The 19,791-nt window shown below is 41.5% G+C and overlaps 1 protein-coding gene across 6 annotated transcripts in view; it reads left to right on the plus strand.

The window, feature by feature from the left end:
• The window catches only part of DOCK3 (dedicator of cytokinesis 3), a 699,272-nt gene that overhangs the window by 505,136 nt on the left and 174,345 nt on the right, over window positions 1–19,791 (plus strand). For all 6 annotated transcript variants that reach the window (XM_031009748.3, XM_031009752.3, XM_031009749.3 and 3 more), the window contains exon 13: window positions 17,100–17,188. In XM_031009748.3, coding sequence (XP_030865608.3) covers window positions 17,100–17,188 — 89 coding nt within the window. The remainder of the gene's footprint in view (window positions 1–17,099; window positions 17,189–19,791) is intronic.

A 19,791-nucleotide genomic window follows, 5' to 3' on the forward strand; every position in this document is an offset into this window, starting at 1 on the left:
TAAGCCCAGCACTTCAACTATGCCTCTGCTGAAGGAAACTTCCCACCATTGGAAAGATCTGAGACTCAAGGCCTGCCATCTGGATTCTTTTGTCCCACAGGGTATTCCCTTGATGTGATGTACTCCCCCTTTCCTTAAGAGTAGGAGTCCCTTAGAGCTAGATTGCTGTGGATGCTACTGCTCTCTGGGTCTAGCTGCCCAGTGGGACTGCCATACTGCAGGCTGGTGCTGGTGAACCTATGCAAGAGATCCAGTGATATGACCTGTCCTCAAGTCTCCCACCAGCAGCTATCAGCACCAGCTCTGATAGGGGTGGCAGAGGAGTGATGTAAACTCTGTGAGATTCCTTGGTTATAAATAGCCTTAGGGTGTTGACTTTCTCATATGCCAGTTATAGTAGTAATGAACTGGTCACTGGGACAGACTCAGGACCTCCTGGTTAGCCGGGGTGGTGCAGGCAATGGTAATACCTGAGGTAACATACAAGTTTTCTCCTTTCTGGACACAGTGTTACTCTATCTGCAGATTCTGCAATGAACTGTGTCATTTGGCCTCCCAGCTAGGAGATGGCACTAGGAAAAGAGCACCACTTGCTGTAGTAGCAGTGGGATTTGTGCTTGCCTTATGTTACCCAGGAGAGGTATTCTGGTTTCTCAGGTGAGGGGTGGGGCTAGAGAGCTCCCAAAAGTTTCTGTTCTTTGTGTTATGCTACCAGGGTGGGTGGAGGGACAAAGCCAGGTGGGAGCTGGGTCAGGTAGGTCCACACCCTGGCTCTCCACTTGCAGGGCAAGCACTGGCCTCTGTGGAGATCACCACCTCTGTGGGTGGTTTACTGGCCACTGAGGTAATGTTCCGTGGAGGAAGGTCGCTGCCTCTGCTGCACAGAAGAGATTTCAGAGGGAATGGAAAGTAGTAGGTGAGAGTAAGCCCCACCCAGCTCTCACATAGTTGGCAAGGCAGGTCTCATACCTGCAGTGATCCATTAGTAGCAGCTAGCTAAGTTCCAGGCTGTCTACACTCAGAACTCGAAACTGTCCCAGGCTATAAATCTTCCCTCTGGAGACAGCAATCAGGGCTTTCACGCTACACCCCTCCCAGTCCACTCCCACAAAGCTGGGGCACCTGGCTCCTGCACTCCTAGCTACAGCACACTTCCCGCTTGTCCCCTGGTTCTGGGCAAGGGAGTTTATCTCCACTCAAGATTATATCACAAATTTCAGTTGGGAGCTTCTGTCAACCTGAGACTACTGCCTGAGTTAGCTAGCAGACTTCTGTGAGGTCCTCTGTGATGTAGAATGAGGAATGGCTTCCCTTGGTCCAAGCTGAAGACTGGGAATGCTCACAAGGCTCTTTCCCTGCTGCTCCTACTTTTATATTCTTCACCACTCCCTAAATCAGTTCCAGCGCTGGGTAGGATTAAGGCCTTCCCCTGTGGGCTGAATTGCCAGGTTCCCAGTGGTGGTGTATATCCTAGAGGCAGTGTCTCCCCCTCTCACACTCTGAGGATTTGGTGTCAATTATACCTGCCTCATGATATAATTTGCAGCTTGCCACTTCTTTTAAAGGGTCTGTGGTTTCTTTAAGCTTTCCTGTTCAGTTCTTGTGTTGCTTCTTGAAAAAAAGTTCAGTATGAATCTCTATGCACTATTGTCTTTCCAAGTGGAAGAGACATGCTGACACTACCTCCAATCTGCCATCTTGGGAGGAAAAAACACACAAAAACTCTTTGCCCACTTTTTATGGGATTATTAGCTTGTTTTTCCTGCTGAGTTTTTGAGTTCCTTGTCTACTCTATTAGTCCCTTGTTGTATAAGTAGTTTGGAAATATTAGTCCCTTGTTGTACAAGTAGTTTGGAAATATTTTTCCCAACTCAGGTTTGCTTCTGGTTTGCTAGAGTAAACAGACAGCCTGTTGAAAGGGAAAAATATTTCCAAACTACTTACACAACATCCCCTTTTGTTGTGCAGAAGCTTTTTAGTTTAATATACTACCAGTTGTCTATTTTTGTTTTTGTTGCCTTTTGAGATCTTAAACTTTTTGCCTAGACCAATGTCCAGCAGCGTTTTCCCTAGGTTTTCAAACTTCTATTATGTTTATAGTTTCAGGTCTTATGTTTAGGTCTTTAATCCATTATGAGTTGATTTTTTTGGTATATGGTGAGAAATAGGTGTCCTGTTACATTCTTCTGCTTGTTCCAAAAAAAATTGAAGAGAACGGAACTCTCTCTAATTCATCCTACAAGATCATCACCACCCTGATAGCAATACCAGGCAATAACTCCACAAGAAAAAAAGAAAACTAACAGGTCAATATCCCTGATAAACACAGATGCCAATGCCTCACAATTCAGCCCACAGAGGAAGGCCTTAACCCCACCCAGCATTGGAACTATTTAGGGAGTGGTGAAGAATAAAAAAGTAGGAGCAGCAGAGAAAGAACTTTGTGAGCATTCCCAGTCTTCAGCTTGAATCAAGGGAAACCATTCCTCATTCTACATCACAGGAGACCTCACGGAAGTCTGCTAGCTAACTCAGGCAGCAGTCACAGGTTGAGAGAAGCTCCCTTCTGAAATTTGTGATATAATCTTGAGTGGGAATGAATTCTCTTGGCCAGAACCAGGGGCAAATGGGAAGTGTGCAGTAGCTACAAGTGCAGGAGTCAGGTGCCCAGCCTTGTGGTCATTCCCAGTCTCCAGCTTGAACCAAGGGAAGCCATTCCTGATTCTCCATCACAGGGGACTTCACAGAAGTCTACTAGCTAACTCAGGCTAACTCATCCAACTTGGATGCCTGTTAGTTTTTTTCTCTTGCCTGATTGCTCTGGCTAGGACTTCCAGTACAGTATTGAATAGGAATGGTGAAGGTGGATAACTTTGTCTTGTTCCAGTTCTTAGAGGATAGGCTTTCAGATATTTCCCTATTCAGTGTGATGGTAGTTACAGGTTTGTTGTATGTGGCCTTTATTATTTTCAGCTATGCTCTTTCTATGCCTAGTTTTGTGAGAGTTTTTATCATGAAGGGATGTTGAATTTTATCAAATTTTCTTCTACATTTGTCGAGATAATAATATGATTTTTGTCCTTTATTCTGTTGATTTGATGTATCATGTTTATTGATTTACTTATGTTGAACCATTTTTGAATCCCTGGTATAAATGCAACTTGATCATAATGTATTAACTTTTTGATTGGCTCTTAGATTGGGTTTGCTGGTATTTTGTTTAGGATGTTAGCGTCTGTGTTTACCAGGGATATTGGCATATAGTTTTTGTTGTTGTTGTTGCATTCTTGCCTGGTTTTGGTATCAGAGTAGTGATGATCTTGTAGGATGAATTAGAGAGAATTCTGTCCTCTTCAATTTTTGAAGTAGTTTCAAGACAATTGGTATTAGTTCTTTTTACGTTTGGTAGAATTTGGCTGTGTATCCATCTGGTTCTGGGCTTTTCTTTCTCAGGAGGCTTTTTAATTACTGATATAATCTTGCTATGCATTATTGGTCTGTTCAGGGTTTTTCTTTCTTTCCAATTCAATCTTGATAGGTTGTATGTTTTCAGGAATTTATTTATTTTCTCTAGGTGTTTCAGTTTGTCAGCATGTAGTTGTTTATAATAGTCTCTAATGATTCTTTGCATTTCTGTAGTATCAGTTGTAATGTCTTCTTTGTTTTTTCTGATTTTATTTGGGGGCTTCTCTCTTTTTTTTTTTTCTTGGTTAGTCTAGCTAGCAGTTTATCAGTTTTGTTTATCTTTTTGAAGAACCAACTTTTCATTTTGTTGATCCTTTGTTTTGTTTTTCTTCAGTCTCTATTTCATTTTGCTCTTTTCTTCTGCTAGTTTTGGGTTTCATTTGTTCTTGCTTTTTTAGTTCCTTGAGATACATTGTTAGATTGTTAATTTGTAATCTGTCAACTATTTTATGTAGGTATTTATTACTATAAAATTCCCTCTTAGCACTGCTTTTACTATGTCCTACAGGTTTGGTATGTTGTGTTCCTGTTTTCGTTTATTTTGAGATTTTTTTTATTTCCATCTTAATGTCCTTGTTGACCCAGTGGTCATTTAGGAGTATGTTGTTTAATTTCTATGTATTTATATAGTTTCCAAAGTTCCTCTTGGCTTTGATTTCTAGTTTTATTCCATTGTGGTTTGAGAAGATACTTGATATGATTTTGATTTTTTTAAGTGAGTTGAGGCTTGTTTTGTGGCCTAACATTTGGTCTATACTGGAGAATGTTCTTTGTGCTGATGAAAAGAATGTATATTCTGCAGTCGTTGGGTAGAATGTTCTGAAATGTCAGTTAGCTCCATTGGGTCTAAAGTGCAACTTAAATCCAATGTTTCTTTGTTGATTTTTTTTTCTAGATTATCTGTGTAATGCTGAGAGTGGAATGTTGAAGTCCCCAACTATTATTGTTTTGCAGTTTATCTCTCTCTTTAGCTTTAATGATATTTTCTTTATGAATCCAGGTGTTCCAATGTTGGTTACATATATATTCAGAATTTTTTATCATCTTGCTGGATCGATCCCTTTATCATTATATAATGACCTTCTTTGTTTCTTTTTACTGTTCTTGACTTAAAGTCTGTTTTCTCTAGTATAAGTATAGTTATCCCTACTCGCTTTTGGTTTCTATTTGCAGAGAATATCTTGTTTTCATTTCTTTATTTTCATTTTCAGTCTGTATGTGTCTTTACTGCTAAGGTGAATATCTTTTTTTTTTTTTTTTGAGACAGAGTCTCGCTCTGTCACCAGGCTGGAGTGCAGTGGTGCGATCTCGGTTCACTGACCTCTGCCTCCCGAGTTCAAGTGATTCTCTTGCCTCAGCCTCCCAAGTAGCTGGGACTACAGGCATGTGCCACCACACCCAGCTAATTTTTTTGTATTTTTAGTAGAGACGGGGTTTCACCATGTTGGCCAGGATGGTCTTGATCTCTTGACCTTATGATCCGCCCACCTTGAACTCGCAAAGTGCTGGGATTACAGGCATGAGCCACTGCGCCTGGCCCGAGTTTTTTGTAAACAGCAAATAGTCGGATTGTGGGTTTTTAAAAATCTATTCAGCCATTCTGTATCTGCAAAGTGGAAAATTTAATCTATTTTTGATCAGTGTCATTATTGATATGTGGTGCTTTGTTTCTGTCATTTATTAATTGTTTTCTGACTTTTTTATATAATTTGGTTCCTTTTTCTTTTACTGGTTGTTGTGGTTTGCTGGACTTCTGCAGTGGTACCATTTGAGTTCTTTCTCTTTCTCCGTGTGATTACTTTGCCAAAGAAATTTATATTTTTGTATGTTTTCTTTTCTTTTTTTGTTTTTTTGAGACAGAGTCTTGCTCTGTCACCCAGGCTGGAGTGCAGTGGTGAGATCTCAGCTCACTGTAGCCTCCACTTCCTGGGTTCAAGTGATTCTCCTGCCACAGCCTCCCAAGTAGCTGAGATTACAGATGTGTGCCATCATGCTCAGCTAATTTTTTTTGTATTTTTAATAGAGATGGGATGTCACCATGTTGGCCAGGCTAGTCTCAAACTCCTGACCTCAGGTGATCTGCCCACCTCGGCCTCCCAAAGTTGGCAATTATTGGTGGGTCAGTTGGTGGGCCTCCACATGGCTTGCTTAGATGCTGGTAGTGGCAGTGGTGGATTGTACAATTGGGCAGAGTCTCAGGTTCCCGGGCAGCTACATGGCGTGAAGTGATAGCAGTAGCGATAGTGGGACAACTCTCTGGGTCCTGAGTGATGTGCGTTGATGTTGGTGGTGGCTCTGATAGGCTGGTTAGCCCAATCTCCAGGAACTCGGGTGGCACGTGCAGGCAGATGCCAGATGAGGTGATAGCAGCCAGGAGTTTAGGAGAAGTACTCAGGTGCCCAAAGTGGTTGTGTTGGGTATTTGCCAGGACCCTGGTCTGTGTTCTCTGTCACAGAGCAGAGAGTGAAGCTGGACTAGGTAGGCTCATGCTCAGACCTTCGAATGGGGAGAACAGCACCAGCCGTCATGGACAGGGCACTCCGCAGGCCCCAGGTGGAGTGCTCAGGTGAGGGGTGTTAGCAGCTATGCTAACACCCTGTCACAATAGAGGGTGGGGTCATTCTTGGTGACCAGAGCCTGGGCCAGCGGGTGGGAATGCACATTCCTCACACCTTAGTCCCAGTGGGGCTTGCTCCCTGGCCCTGGCAGGGGTAGCCCACCTCAGCTGCAGGAGCCCCACCCAACTGGTGATCAAGTCCCAGTGGCAGATTTTACCCCACTTGCATCCCAGTCTCCATCCTGGTGGCACTCTCTTCTCAGCACCAACAGCTTCACCCCATGCTTTACTTGCTTCTTAGCTCTGGCTGTAGGTATGCTTCCAGCATACTCCCCAGTCCCAGTAGCGACAGCTCGAGTTTCTATCATGCCTCAGTCCTGGCACTACTGGGCTGCAGGACAGCAAGCAGTCTGCCAAAGGCTACGTTTGAAAATGATGCCTTGCTCCTCAGACACTTCAGGGATGAGATATCAGGGGAAGTTGGAGAAGCAAATAGACCCAGGAAAGTTATCCACCTCTTGGTGAACCTGCTTCTGCACCTTGCACACCTGCAGAACTGCTTAACCACGGGTGCTTTTCACTCTGTTCTCTTTACCTCCTTGTTCTGGGATTCAGGGACAATTCTTTGAACACCATTTGTGAAGTGACAAAACCCAGCAGGGAAGAGCAGACGGGTCTGGCCTCATTTTCCTGCTTCCAGGATGTCCCAACATCTTCCTAGGGATCTCACACTAACTTCAAGTCAAAGAGTGACAGAGACTGCAACAGAGCCACTTGGGCCTCTTAGAGCAGAGGATACAGAGCAGTGGGGTTTCTTTTGAATGTGATATTATTATTTATCATTCACTGACAGGTCACCAAAAAAAAAAAAAAAAAACAGGGAAAGGGAGGGATGGAGCTAGTGAGACTATGACTAATACAATCTGTGTGCATTTCTGTGGGGTTGAAAACCCGCTTGCTCTTTATACGAATTCAAACTAAGGAATTGTGAGTAAGAATAGCTTTAGAAGGTGCACATCTAGGCTGTGCGTAGTGGCTCATGGCTGTAATCCTAGCACTTTGGGAGGCTGAGTCAGGCGGATCACTTGGGGTCAGGGGTTCAAGACCAGCCTGGACAGCATGGTGAAAGCCTGTCTCTACTAAACATACAAAAATTAGCCAAGTGTGGCAGTGGGTGCCTGTAATCCCAGCTACTCAGGAGACTGAGGCATGAGAATCGCTTGAAACCAGGGAGGTGGAGGTTGCAGTGACCCGAAGACGTGCCATTGCACTCCAGCCTGGGCAACAGAGGGAGACTCTGACTCAATAAAAGAAAAAAAAGAGGGGAGGAGCCAAGATGGCCGAATAGGAACACCTCCGGTCTACAGCTCCCAGCGTCAGCGACACAGAAGACGGGTGATTTCTGCATTTCCATCTGAGGTACCGGGTTCATCTCACTAGGGAGTGCCAGACAATGGGCACAGGTCAGTGGGTGCAGCACACCGTGCGTGAGCCGAAGCAGGGCAAGGCATTGCCTCACTGGGGAAGCGCAAGGGGTCAGGGAGTTCCGTTTCCTAGTCAAAGAAAGGGGTGACAGACGGCACCTGGAAAATCAGGTCACTCCCACCCAAATACTGCGCTTTTCCGATGGGCTTAAAAAACGACACACCAGGAGATTATATCCTGCACCTGGCTCAGAGAGTCCTACACCCACGGAGTCTTGCTGATTGCTAGCACAGCAGTCTGAGATCAAACTGCAAGGCGGCAGCGAGGCTGGGGGAGGGGCGCCTGCCATTGCCCAGGCTTGTATAAGTAAACAAAGCAGCCGGGAAGCTCCAACTGGGTGGAGCCCACCACAGCTCAAGGAGGCCTGCCTGGGTCTGTAGGCTCCACCTCTGGGGGCAGGGTACAGACAAACAAAAAGACAGCAGTAACCTCTGCAGACTTAAATGTCCCTGTCTGACAGCTTTGAAGACAGCAGTGGTTCTCCCAGCACACAGCTGGAGATCTGAGAACGGGCAGACTGCCTCCTCAAGTGGGTCCCTGACCCCTGAGCAGCCTAACTGGGAGGCACCCCCCAGTAGGGGCAGACTGACACCTCACACAGCCGGGTACTCCTCTGAGACAAAACTTCCAGAAGAACGATCAGACAGCAGCATTCGCGGTTCACGAAAAACCACTGTTCTGCAGACACCGCTGCTGATACCCAGGCAAACAGGGTCTGGAGTGGACCTCTAGCAAACTCCAACAGACTTGCAGCTGAGGGTCCTGTCTGTTAGAAGGAAAACTAACAAACAGAAAGGACATCCACACCAAAAACCCATCTGTACATCACCATCATCAAAGACCAAAAGTAGATAAAACCACAAAGATTGGGAAAAACAGAGCAGAAAAACTGGAAACTCTAAAAAGCAGAGCACCTCTCCTCCTCCAAAGGATCGCAGTTCCTCACCAGCAATGGAACAAAGCTGGATGGAGAATGACTTTGACGAGCTGAGAGAAGAAGGCTTCAGACGATCAAACTACGAGCTCCAGGAGGAAATTCAAACCAAAGGCAAAGAAGTTAAAAGCTTTGAAAAAAATTTAGACGAATGTATAACTAGAATAACCAATACAGAGAAGTTCTTAAAGGAGCTGATGGAGCTGAAAGCCAAGGCTCGAGAACAACGTGAAGAATGCAGAAGCCTCAGGAGCCGACGCGATCAACTGGAAGAAAGGGTATCAGCGATGGAAGATGAAATGAATGAAATGAAGCGAGAAGGGAAGTTTAGAGAAAAAAGAATAAAAAGAAACGAACAAAGCCTCCACGAAATATGGGACTATGTGAAAAGACCAAATCTACGTCTGATTGGTGTACCTGAAAGTGACGGGGAGAATGGAACCAAGCGGGAAAACACTCTGCAGGATATTATCCAGGAGAACTTCCCCAATCTAGCAAGGCAGGCCAACATTCAGATTAAGGAAATACAGAGAACGCCACAAAGATACTCCTCGAGAAGAGCAACTCCAAGACACATAATTGTCAGATTCACCAAAGTTGAAATGAAGGAAAAAATGTTAAGGGCAGCCAGAGAGAAAGGTCGGGTTACCCTCAAAGGGAAGCCCATCAGACTAACAGCAGATCTCTTGGCAGAAACTCTATAAGCCAGAAGAGAGTGGGGGCCAGTATTCAACATTCTTACAGAAAAGAATTTTCAACCACAAATTTCATATGCAGCCAAACTAAGCTTCTAAGTGAAGGAGAAATAAAATCCTTTACAGACAAGCAAATGCTGAGAGATTTTGTCACCACCAGGCCTGCCCTAAAAGAGCTCCTGAAGGAAGCGCTAAACATGGAAAGGAACAACCGGTACCAGCTGCTGCAAAATCATGCCAAAATGTAAAGACCATCGAGACTAGGAAGAAACTGCATCAACTAACGAGCAAAATAACCAGCTAACATCATCATGACAGGATCAAATTCACACATAACAATATTAACTTTAAATGTAAATGGACTAAATGCTCCAATTAAAAGACACAGACTGGCAAATTGGATAAAGAGTCAAGACCCATCAGTGTGCTGTATTCAGGAAATCCATCTCACGTGCAGAGACACACATAGGCTCAAAATAAAAGGATGGAGGAAGATCTACCAAGCAAATGGAAAACAAAAAAAGGCAGGGGTTGCAACCCTAGTCTCTGATAAAACAGACTTTAAACCAACAAATATCAAAAGAGACAAAGAAGGCCATTACATAATGGTAAAGGGATCAATTCAACAAGAAGAGCTAACTATCCTAAATATATATGCACCCAATACAGGAGCACCCAGATGCATAAAGCAAGTCCTGAGTGATCTACAAAGAGACTTAGACTCCCACACATTAATAATGGGAGACTTTAACAGCCCACTGTCGACATTAGACAGATCAACGAGACAGAAAATCAACAAGGATACCCAGGAATTGAATTCAGCTCCGCACCAAGCAGACCTAATAGACATCTACAGAACTCTCCACCCCAAATCAACAGAATATACATTTTTTTCAGCACCACACCACACCTATTCCAAAATTGACCACATAGTTGGAAGAAAAGCTCTCCTCAGCAAATGTAAAAGAACAGAAATTATAACAAACTATCTCTCAGACCACAGTGCAATCAAACTAGAACTCAGGATTAAGAAACTCACTCAAAACTGCTCAACTACATGGAAACTGAACAACCTGCTCCTGAATGACTACTGGGTACATAACGAAATGAAGGCAGAAATAAAGATGTTCTTTGAAACCAATGAGAACAAAGACACAACATACCAGAATCTCTGGGACACATTTAAAGCAGTGTGTAGAGGGAAATTTATAGCATTCAATTCCCACAAGAGAAAGCAGGAAAGATCCAAAATTAACACCCTAACATCACAATTAAAAGAACTAGAAAAGCAAGAGCAAACACATTCAAAAGCTAGCAGAAGGCAAGAAATAACTAAAATCAGAGCAGAACTGAAGGAAATAGAGACACAAAAAACCCTTCAAAAAATTAATGAATCCAGGAGCTGGTTTTTTGAAAGAATCAACAAAATTGATAGACTGCTAGCAAGACTAATAAAGAAAAAAAGAGAGAAGAATCAAATAGATGCAATAAAAAATGATAAAGGGGATATCACCACCGATCCCACAGAAATACAAACTACCATCAGAGAATACTACAAACACCTCTACACAAATAAACTAGAAAATCTAGAAGAAATGGATAAATTCCTCGATACATACACCCTCCCAAGACTAAACCAGGGAGAAGTTGAATCTCTGAATAGACCAATAACAGGAGCTGAAATTGTGGCAATAATCAATAGCTTACCAACCAAAAAGGGTCCAGGACCAGATGGAGTCACAGCCGAACTCTACCAGAGGTACAAGGAGGAACTGGTACCATTCCTTCTGAAACTATTCTAATCAATAGAAAAAGAGGGAATCCTCCCTAACTCATTTTATGAGGCCAACATCATCCGGATACCAAAGCCTGGCAGAGACACAACCAAAAAAGAGAATTTTAGACCAATATCCTTGATGAACATTGATGCAGAAATCCTCAATAAAATACTGGCAAACCGAATCCAGCAGCACATCAAAAAGCTTATCCACCATGATCAAGTGGGCTTCATGCTGGGATGCAAGGCTGGTTCAATATACACAAATCAATAAATGTAATCCAGCATATAAACAGAACCAAAGACAAAAACCACATGATTGTCTCAATAGATGCAGAAAAGGCCTTTGACAAAATTCAACAGCCCTTCATGCTAAAAACTCTCAATAAATTAGGGATTGATGGGACCTATCTCAAAATAATAAGAGCTATCTATGACAAACCCACAGCCAATATCATATTGAATGGGCAAAAACTGGAAGCATTCCCTTTGAAAACTGGCACAAGACAGGGATGCCCTCTCTCACCACTCCTATTCAACATAGTGTTGGAAGTTCTGGCCAGGGCAATTAGGCAGGAGAAGGAAATAAAGGGTATTCAATTAGGAAAAGAGGAAGTCAAATTGTCCCTGTTTGCAGACGACATGATTGTATATCTAGAAAACCCCATTGTCTCAGCGCAAAATCTCCTTAAGCTGATAAGCAACTTCAGCAAAGTCTCAGGATACAAAATCAATGTACAAAAATGACAAGCATTCTTATACACCAATAACAGACAAACAAGAGAGCCAAATCAGGGGTGAACTCCCATTCACAATTGCTTCAAAGAGAATAAAATACCTAGGAATCCACCTTACAAGGGATGTGAAGGACCTCTTCAAGGAGAACTACAAACCACTGCTCAAGGAAATAAAAGAGGATACAAACAAATGGAAGAACATTCCATGCTCATGGATAGGAAGAATCAATACTGTGAAAATGGCCATACTGCCCAAGGTAATTTATAGATTCAATGCCATCCCCATCAAGCTACCAATGACTTTCTTCACAGAATTGGAAAAAACTACTTTAAAGTTCATATAGAACCAAAAAAGAGCCCGCATTGCCAAGTCAATCCTAAGCCAAAAGAACAAAGCTGGAGGCATCACGCTACCTGACTTCAAACTATACTACAAGGCTACAGTAACCAAAACAGCATGGTACTGGTACCAAAACAGAGATATAGATCAATGGAACAGAACAGAGCCCTCAGAAATAACTCCACATATCTACAACTATCTGATCTTTGACAAACCTGAGAAAAACAAGAAATGGGAAAAGGATTCCCTATTGAATAAATGGTGCTGGGAAAATTGGCTAGCCATATGTAGAAAGCTGAAACTGGATCCGTTCCTTACGCCTTATACAAAAATCAATTCAAGATGGATTAAAGACTTAAATGTTAGACCTAAAACTATAAAAACCCTAGAAGAAAACCTAGGCATTACCATTCAGGACATAGGCATGGGCAAGGACTTCATGTCCAAAACACCAAAAGCAATGGCAACAAAAGCCAAAATTGACAAATGGGATCTAATTAAACTAAAGAGCTTCTGCACAGCAAAAGAAACTACCATCAGAGTGAACAGGCAACCCACAAAATGGGAGAAAATTTTCACAACCTACTCATCTGACAAAGGGCTAATATCCAGAATCTACAATAAACTCAAACAAATTTACACGAAAAAAACAAACAACCCCATCAAAAAGTGGGCAAAGGATATGAACAGACACTTCTCAAAAGAAGACATTTATGCATCCAAAAAACACATGAAAAAATGCTCACCATCACTGGCCATCAGAGAAATGCAAATCAAATCCACAGTGAGATATCATCTCACACCAGTTAGAATGGCAATCATTAAAAAGTCAGGAAACAACAGGTGCTGGAGAGGATGTGGAGAAATAGGAATACTTTTACACTGTTGGTGGGACTGTAAACTAGTTCAACCATTGTGGAAGTCAGTGTGGCGATTCCTCAGGGATCTAGAACTAGAAATACCATTTGACCCAGCCATCCCATTACTGGGTATATACCCAAAGGACTATAAATCATGCTGCTATAAAGACACATGCACATGTATGTTTATTGCGGCACTATTCACAATAGCAAAGACTTGGAACCAACCCAAATGTCCAACAATGATAGACTGGATTAAGAAAATGTGGCACATATACACCATGGAATACTATGCAGCCATAAAAAATGATGAGTTCATGTCCTTTGTAGGGACATGAACTACATTTCATCCATGGATGAAATTGGAAATCATCATTCTCAGTAAACTATCACAAGAACAAAAAACCAAACACTGCATGTTCTCACTCATAGGTGGGAATTGAACAATAGGAACACATGGACACAGGAGGGGGAACATCACACTCTGGGGGCTGTTGTGGGGTTGGGGGAGGGGGGAGGGATAGCATTGGGAGATATACCTAATGCTGGATGATGAGTTAGTGCGTGCAGCGCACCAGCATGTCACATGTATACATATGTAACTTACCTGCACATTGTGTACATGTACCCTAAAACTTAAAGTATAATAATAAAAATAAATAAATAAATAAAGTGAAAAAAAAGGAAAAAGGAGGTCCACATCTATCACCACAGTATGAGGTTTAAGGATTTAGAAAGCAATTTTACCTAAATATGCCTTTAATAACTACATCAGGTATAACATGAGGATGCTGCTAAAAGAATGGAAGAGTAAGATAGAGAGGCATGAAATGATGAAGACTTTGATGGGGTTAGGACTAAAGAGAATAATTTTAAAAACTGAACAGTTGGCCCAGGAGTGGTGGCTCATGACTGTGATCTTAGCACTTTGAGGGCTAAGGCGGGAGGATCGCTTGAGTTCAGGGGTTTGAGACCAGCCTGGGCAACATGGTGAAACCTTATCTCTACAAAAAAAAAAAAAAAAGACAAAAATTAGCTCGGCATGGTGGTGTGTGCCTGTGGTCCCAGGTGCTCTGGAGACTGAGGTAGGGGGATCACCTGAGCCTGGGGAGGTGAAGGCTGCAGTGAGCAGTGATTGTACCACTACACTCCAGCCTGGGCGACAGTGAGACCCTGTATAGATCAGTTAATAGATAGATAGAAAGAATTCATTGTTAACAGCATATAGTATTTGAAAGCAAGTGCTGTATTAAGAGAATAAAAAGAAGCATTGGTAATTGAAGGTAAATTGATGCCTTTGTAACAATAACTTGGCAGTTCTGCAAAGCTAAATGTTTTTTATAGCCAGTCATGAGTAGACTGCAAAATTTCAAGAGTTCACTCTTGGCAATCTGCAAATGAATCTGCATGACATTTGATTTCAAACAATCTTTCCTTTGAAGCTACCAGGAGTTTCTTTCAAGCATACTTCCAGCCATTGGTGCTCCCATCCTCCTCGACTCAAATAGGCACAAATATGACCATTCATTTTTCCTTTACTTTCCCCAGAAATGTGATTGTTTTCACTGCTCTTTTACTGTTTTCCTCTTAAGATAAATCTAGTAATGATTTCATAAGATGACCATAATGCAGAATGTTTTCCTCAATATCTGCCTTAGTGTAATGTAATTCTGATGTAGAATGATGGCAAAGTTTTAATTAGCAACATTTAAGCTATAAGAAATAACCAATTGACCTTGGCAATTATTCCATTTATTTGTTCAACAAATATTATATTAAGCACTTATTATGTGCTACAAGTTTTGCTACATGGTGGAGATGATTAGCAAGACACAGTCCTTATCATCTAAGGACTTGCAGTCGAGTGAAGTGACAAATAGGTGCCCTAAAATATAATAGGTATTCTTCTAGAAATCAGAATTCAGTGAAGACCCAAAAGAAGTAGTGGTCAGGTCTAAGGTAGGGATGTTGAGAATGGAGAATAATAGAGCAAGCTGGAAAGGATTCATAGAAAAGGCAATATTGAACTGAATCCTTTAAAAAAAAAAAGAGATGGGGAAAGAAAGGCAAGAAATACAATTAATAAAGTAGAGTCTTTGTAGGCTTTTTCAATGTAAAAGAGATCTGAAGAGGTCAGAGAGGACCCTGATGAGACTGCCTTAAATGACTTGCTGAAAAGTTCAACCTCTAACCTGTGACGGGCATTAAGAAGGGTGGCCATATGACCAAATTGACATTCTGGAAAGCAAGATGTGTAAAAGGCCTGTTAGAAGATTATTATACCGGTCCAGAAGAGGGATGATAATGACCAAACCAAGACAATGAAGAGGAGAAGTCAAATGTGAGATTTTATGAATGCAAAATCTGTAGGATATGGTGGATGCTGGAAGGGTATAGTGAACTACTGAGTTCCTCTCAGTGAGAGGGCATCTCTGGGTACAGCCAGGTTGGGGAGAAATGAATTTTCTTGGCCATGTAGATCAGGAGCTTAGGATGAGTCTGGGCTGGAGACAATGCTTTGGAGCTTGGCAGCCTCTGGTAGTGGTTGAAGCTATGGGAATGGGTGAGATTGCCCAGGAAGGCTTGTAGGGTAAGAAGGAAATGGGCTGAAGGCAGAGCTGTGAAGGTCACAAATACTTAAGGGGTATGCAAGGGGAGAGGAATGGCAGGAACAGGCTGTCAGTTGTCTAGCAAATGAATTGTATGTGTTGGGTGGAGGGGTAGATGTGAGTGAAATAATGCAGATTGCCACTGTTGATATGACTAACAAAGCTCCAGCTCCACCATACCACCAAGGTACCAGTGAGTATTTTATGGGAGAAAAACTGAAATTACTCCATTCAGTAGGGGAGGTAATTTTCAAGGCTTTTAATTTCCTGCTAAGTTGCTAAATCACAAGAGATTGTTTTAAAGGATACTCTTCCCTCTTTCCTTACTTGGAAGAAATTCTATAGGCAGAAAGTTATTCTCAGAGCCCTGGGCTGTGAGAACCTCCTTTAACCATTCATCACAACAGCTCTGAGTAAATGAGATATATTTTTATGGCCAAGGAGTCCAAAGAGCCACTGACTGGGTAACAATTAATTAAGCTAGTAACTGACCTCCTTTATCTCTTAGTGGCCTCTATTTCCAACCCTTTTTATTTAGAGACCTGAAATGCTTCATACTATTGGATGGCACATTCTATAACTCTTACTGGGGTCTCCTCCTGGAAGTGGCCATGCTGAACTGGACACATCTGAGTAATCCATGGAAAGTTCCATGGGTTCTCCTTTTTGCATGGGTCCTGTTTTCTGGGGTAGGTAGATCCATACCTTCCTAACCAACAGGGGACGGGGTAGAACCAGGGCTGTGGGAACTCCCTAAGTGTCAAATGGAATTTTCAAGAGATTACCCTCATCTTTTTCCAATTGTTTTATCAAGGTGTCTGTACTAGGATAAGGAATTCCTAGTCTCTGTTCCTAAACTTTGTTCCAAATGGTTATGTGGTTGCAGTTCTCTGGGAATTGACCTTTAGAAGGAAGACACTAAAACATCAGAATGTGAGAGAAATGCACTGTTACTCCTCCATTATTTTGTCTCAATCCCATAGTTCCAAGGAAGGAGCTTTATTCCTAGGAAGAAACTTTATTCTTACACATTTAGGCATCCAGCTTTGTCTGCTAAGTCCTCCTTCCCCCTGACCACAGAAGACTTCATGGTAAATCAAGCCCACTGCTCTCACAAGCTTTTCTTAACTTGGTCTGGTTAAAACATAGCTTCATGCAAATAGTATCAACATTGCTTTTAGCTTAGCAGGGCTTTCCACTGGGGCCAGTCATAATGACAGTTGTATGACAGTAAAAAACCAATGCCATAGCAGTTTCTAAACAGTAGTACTTGTTGAGAGGAGATGTTTTTCCTTTATCAGGAACTTTCCTCTGGGGCCTGTTTATATGTCTGTGCACATGCATGCAACGGGTGATAGAAAAGAAACAACTTTTCATGTGGGATAGTGTTACTTCTGAGAGGAGGAATTTTGCCAATTAAATGTTTGTAGGGATTCATTTTAGAGTTTCTATCCTTTGCCCAAGTATGTGTTTTCTGCTTAATAGGAAATGAGCCTTGTTTAATTTAGTAAAACAGAACATCATTTCTTTAGGATAAAGTGAGGGATCCTTTTCCCTTTGAACTTAAGTGTTACACATTGGAACATCAGACCAGGTGTTTAAAATACTTGAGTACCATAACACCTGTCCTTCTGTTACAGGTGCAACAACGAGAGTGAGTGGTCCCAGATCCACGAGAACATCATCCGAAAGTCCAGTGCCAAGTACTCTGCCCCCAGCGCCAGCCATGGTGAGGTACTTCTCTGACTAGAACATTTTGTGTTACATTTGTAGTTGCTACTCATACAGCACTTAGGTTGGTTGGTGCAGATTGGCTGCTGTATTCCCTACAGATATTTATTCTCCTGCCCAGGCATTTCCTACTCATTCTTTTTGTAATAATTTGAGGCCTTCCCTAATATCTGCTGACCAAAATACATTTTGTGTTTTTTCTATGATGAGTTCCATATGTGTTGATAGGTAACTTGAGTTCCAATTCAAATCCAGAGTGAGCAAAAATGTTGCAGGGTTTGTTACATTGTGAAGTCTATGTTTGCCTAAACAAAGATTATACTCAGCCAAATAAATACCTCTCTCTATATATAGCTAGATATCTATATAGATATAGACATCACACACTTCTCTTTCTATTCCTGAAAGACTGACCATAATGAGAATCAGTGATTAGTCTGCCAGTATTGGTCATTCTGAAACTAGAATGGAAAATCTTTATTTCAAAGAAGCTTCATCTTAGCTCAACTTCTCCTTTTCCTTTTCCCTTCCTTTCTGTAAAAACTCTGTTTAAATAATTTCTATATAATCTCAGTGCAGTTCTACATATTATATTGTTTTCTAAGTTCATTAATGCTTGATTAAATTAGAAGCATTATTTAAAAGCCTATGTGCCTTTATAGACCCTTGCAGATAGCTATCTAATTTACGCAGAACCAGGTTACTCCTGACAGTTTTTACCTCTAAATCATTTTATAACCTCTTTTACATAATCTTCTGTTTTAACTTTCATAGACCTGTTGGAAATTATAAGTTGTCCTTAAATGACAGTGTAAAGTCACTGAGAGGTAAGCAGTTTCTAAAGAGTAGTGCATGTTGTAGAAAACTTTGTTTTTTCTCTGTTGGGGTGAGCAGATACTCAACTAGGAGGATCCTTAGAGGAGATTCACACCAGAGGCTGCCAAGATTGAGACCTTCAGTTGTAACAACTTGATTCCTCTAAAACCCTAGTGGGGGTTTGGGGGATGTCTCAGAGCCTCTCACTATTTTTAAATGACAGTATTCCCTTAGACATGTGCCTGGATGCCAAGTAGCTCCATGCAGTGTGCTAAATCTAGGCTAAAGCAAGAGACAAATAAAATTTTGTTTTGAAAATATAGGAAAGTTACTAGCAATTTGGGAAACTACTATTCACATCAATATTTGTCATGTTCTTTGGTTTATTTACTTATTTGATTTATAAAGAGGTGCCCTTGACTACACGTTCTTGGGACATAATGTGATTAAAACATATAGAGAATATTTTAAAAGAGAGATGATAGTACTAATTCATGAAAGAGCAACTTCTACCATTGCTTCACCAGGTTAAGATGATGAGTTTTGTCTTGCTCCCCAGAGCGAGCAGGGACTGTGCCATATTCTGTGTCTGATTTTTGTCTAGAACTCACAGACACTTGCCATTTAAACAGTGTTAGAAAGATCTCACTGTGGGGCACCACAGACTTCCTCTGAAGTCCTCAGTTAGGATGGCTGTAGTGAGAGGAGGTCTCTGTGTAGTTGTGGAAAAGTCAGTAGGAGGAACAGGCTGCTGCTTTTTGAAGTATGTTAGAAGCTAGTTGAGACCTTGGAAATTACCTGTTTCAACCCCCTCATTAAATAATTGAGGAAACTGAAGCTCAGCAAAATGACTTAGTGGCTGAACAAGGATAGAACCCAGGTCTCCAGACTCCAGGCCTTTGGCCTTTCTACTCAGTTGCCAAGCTTCTGAGCATGAGTTTTCTACTGCTGGACTCTGGGGTCTTTGTGTCAGAGAATTTTATAGATTGCTCAAGGAATATTTCAGGTCTTTATTAGTCTGCTTAATTAAAGATACATCTTTATTAAAAGTTAGTTTACTTTGCTATAAACTTTTACCCATCTTTGTCAGATATTGTGGACAGTTCATTGCCTTGCAGTTCTGTTTCAGAAGTCATTAGTGCTTTTCCTTCAAGTCACATAATTTAAAAATGCAGAAGCAATTGCTACATTGGGTTTGAGTGCTGAGAGTAAATGTATCATCCAGCAGCAACTCTTCTATGTGAACTTTAATAGATGTGGCTCTTCATTTCCATTGTTGGCCTTGGATATGTAGCTACAAACTGAACTTTTAACAGTTCCAGTAGTAGCATGAAGAGCATTAAGGACAAGTGAAGATAAAGCAGTTGACACACAAGTTTTCTATTTATTTTAAAATGACTGTGAACTACAATTTATTTCCATATCTTGGACTGACATTAATTTATATAATTAATCCTCATCCAGCATTTCCACAAGGAGGGGTGGGGGAGGTAGGGCACAAGAACAGAGTCAAGTTGGTACCCTGCAATATTTTACACAGGTGTTAATTTGTCCAGTTACTTTTTTATGGGTCAGTCTTTAATCCAATAAGAGGTTCAGTAAGAAAATGGTTTTCTTGTGTCAGGTAATCAGTGAGACCAGATTAACAGAGAAATTAGATAGACTTTGTTATTTTCTTTCTTTTTTTTTTAATTTTTTTTTATTATTATACTTTAAGTTCTAGGGTACATGTGCACAACCTGCAGGTTTGTTACATATGTATACATGTGCCATGTTGGTGTGCTG

This window comes from Gorilla gorilla, chromosome 2 (genome assembly GCF_029281585.2).
Source record: "Gorilla gorilla gorilla isolate KB3781 chromosome 2, NHGRI_mGorGor1-v2.1_pri, whole genome shotgun sequence".
In the NCBI taxonomy this organism is placed as follows: Eukaryota; Metazoa; Chordata; class Mammalia; order Primates; family Hominidae; genus Gorilla; species Gorilla gorilla.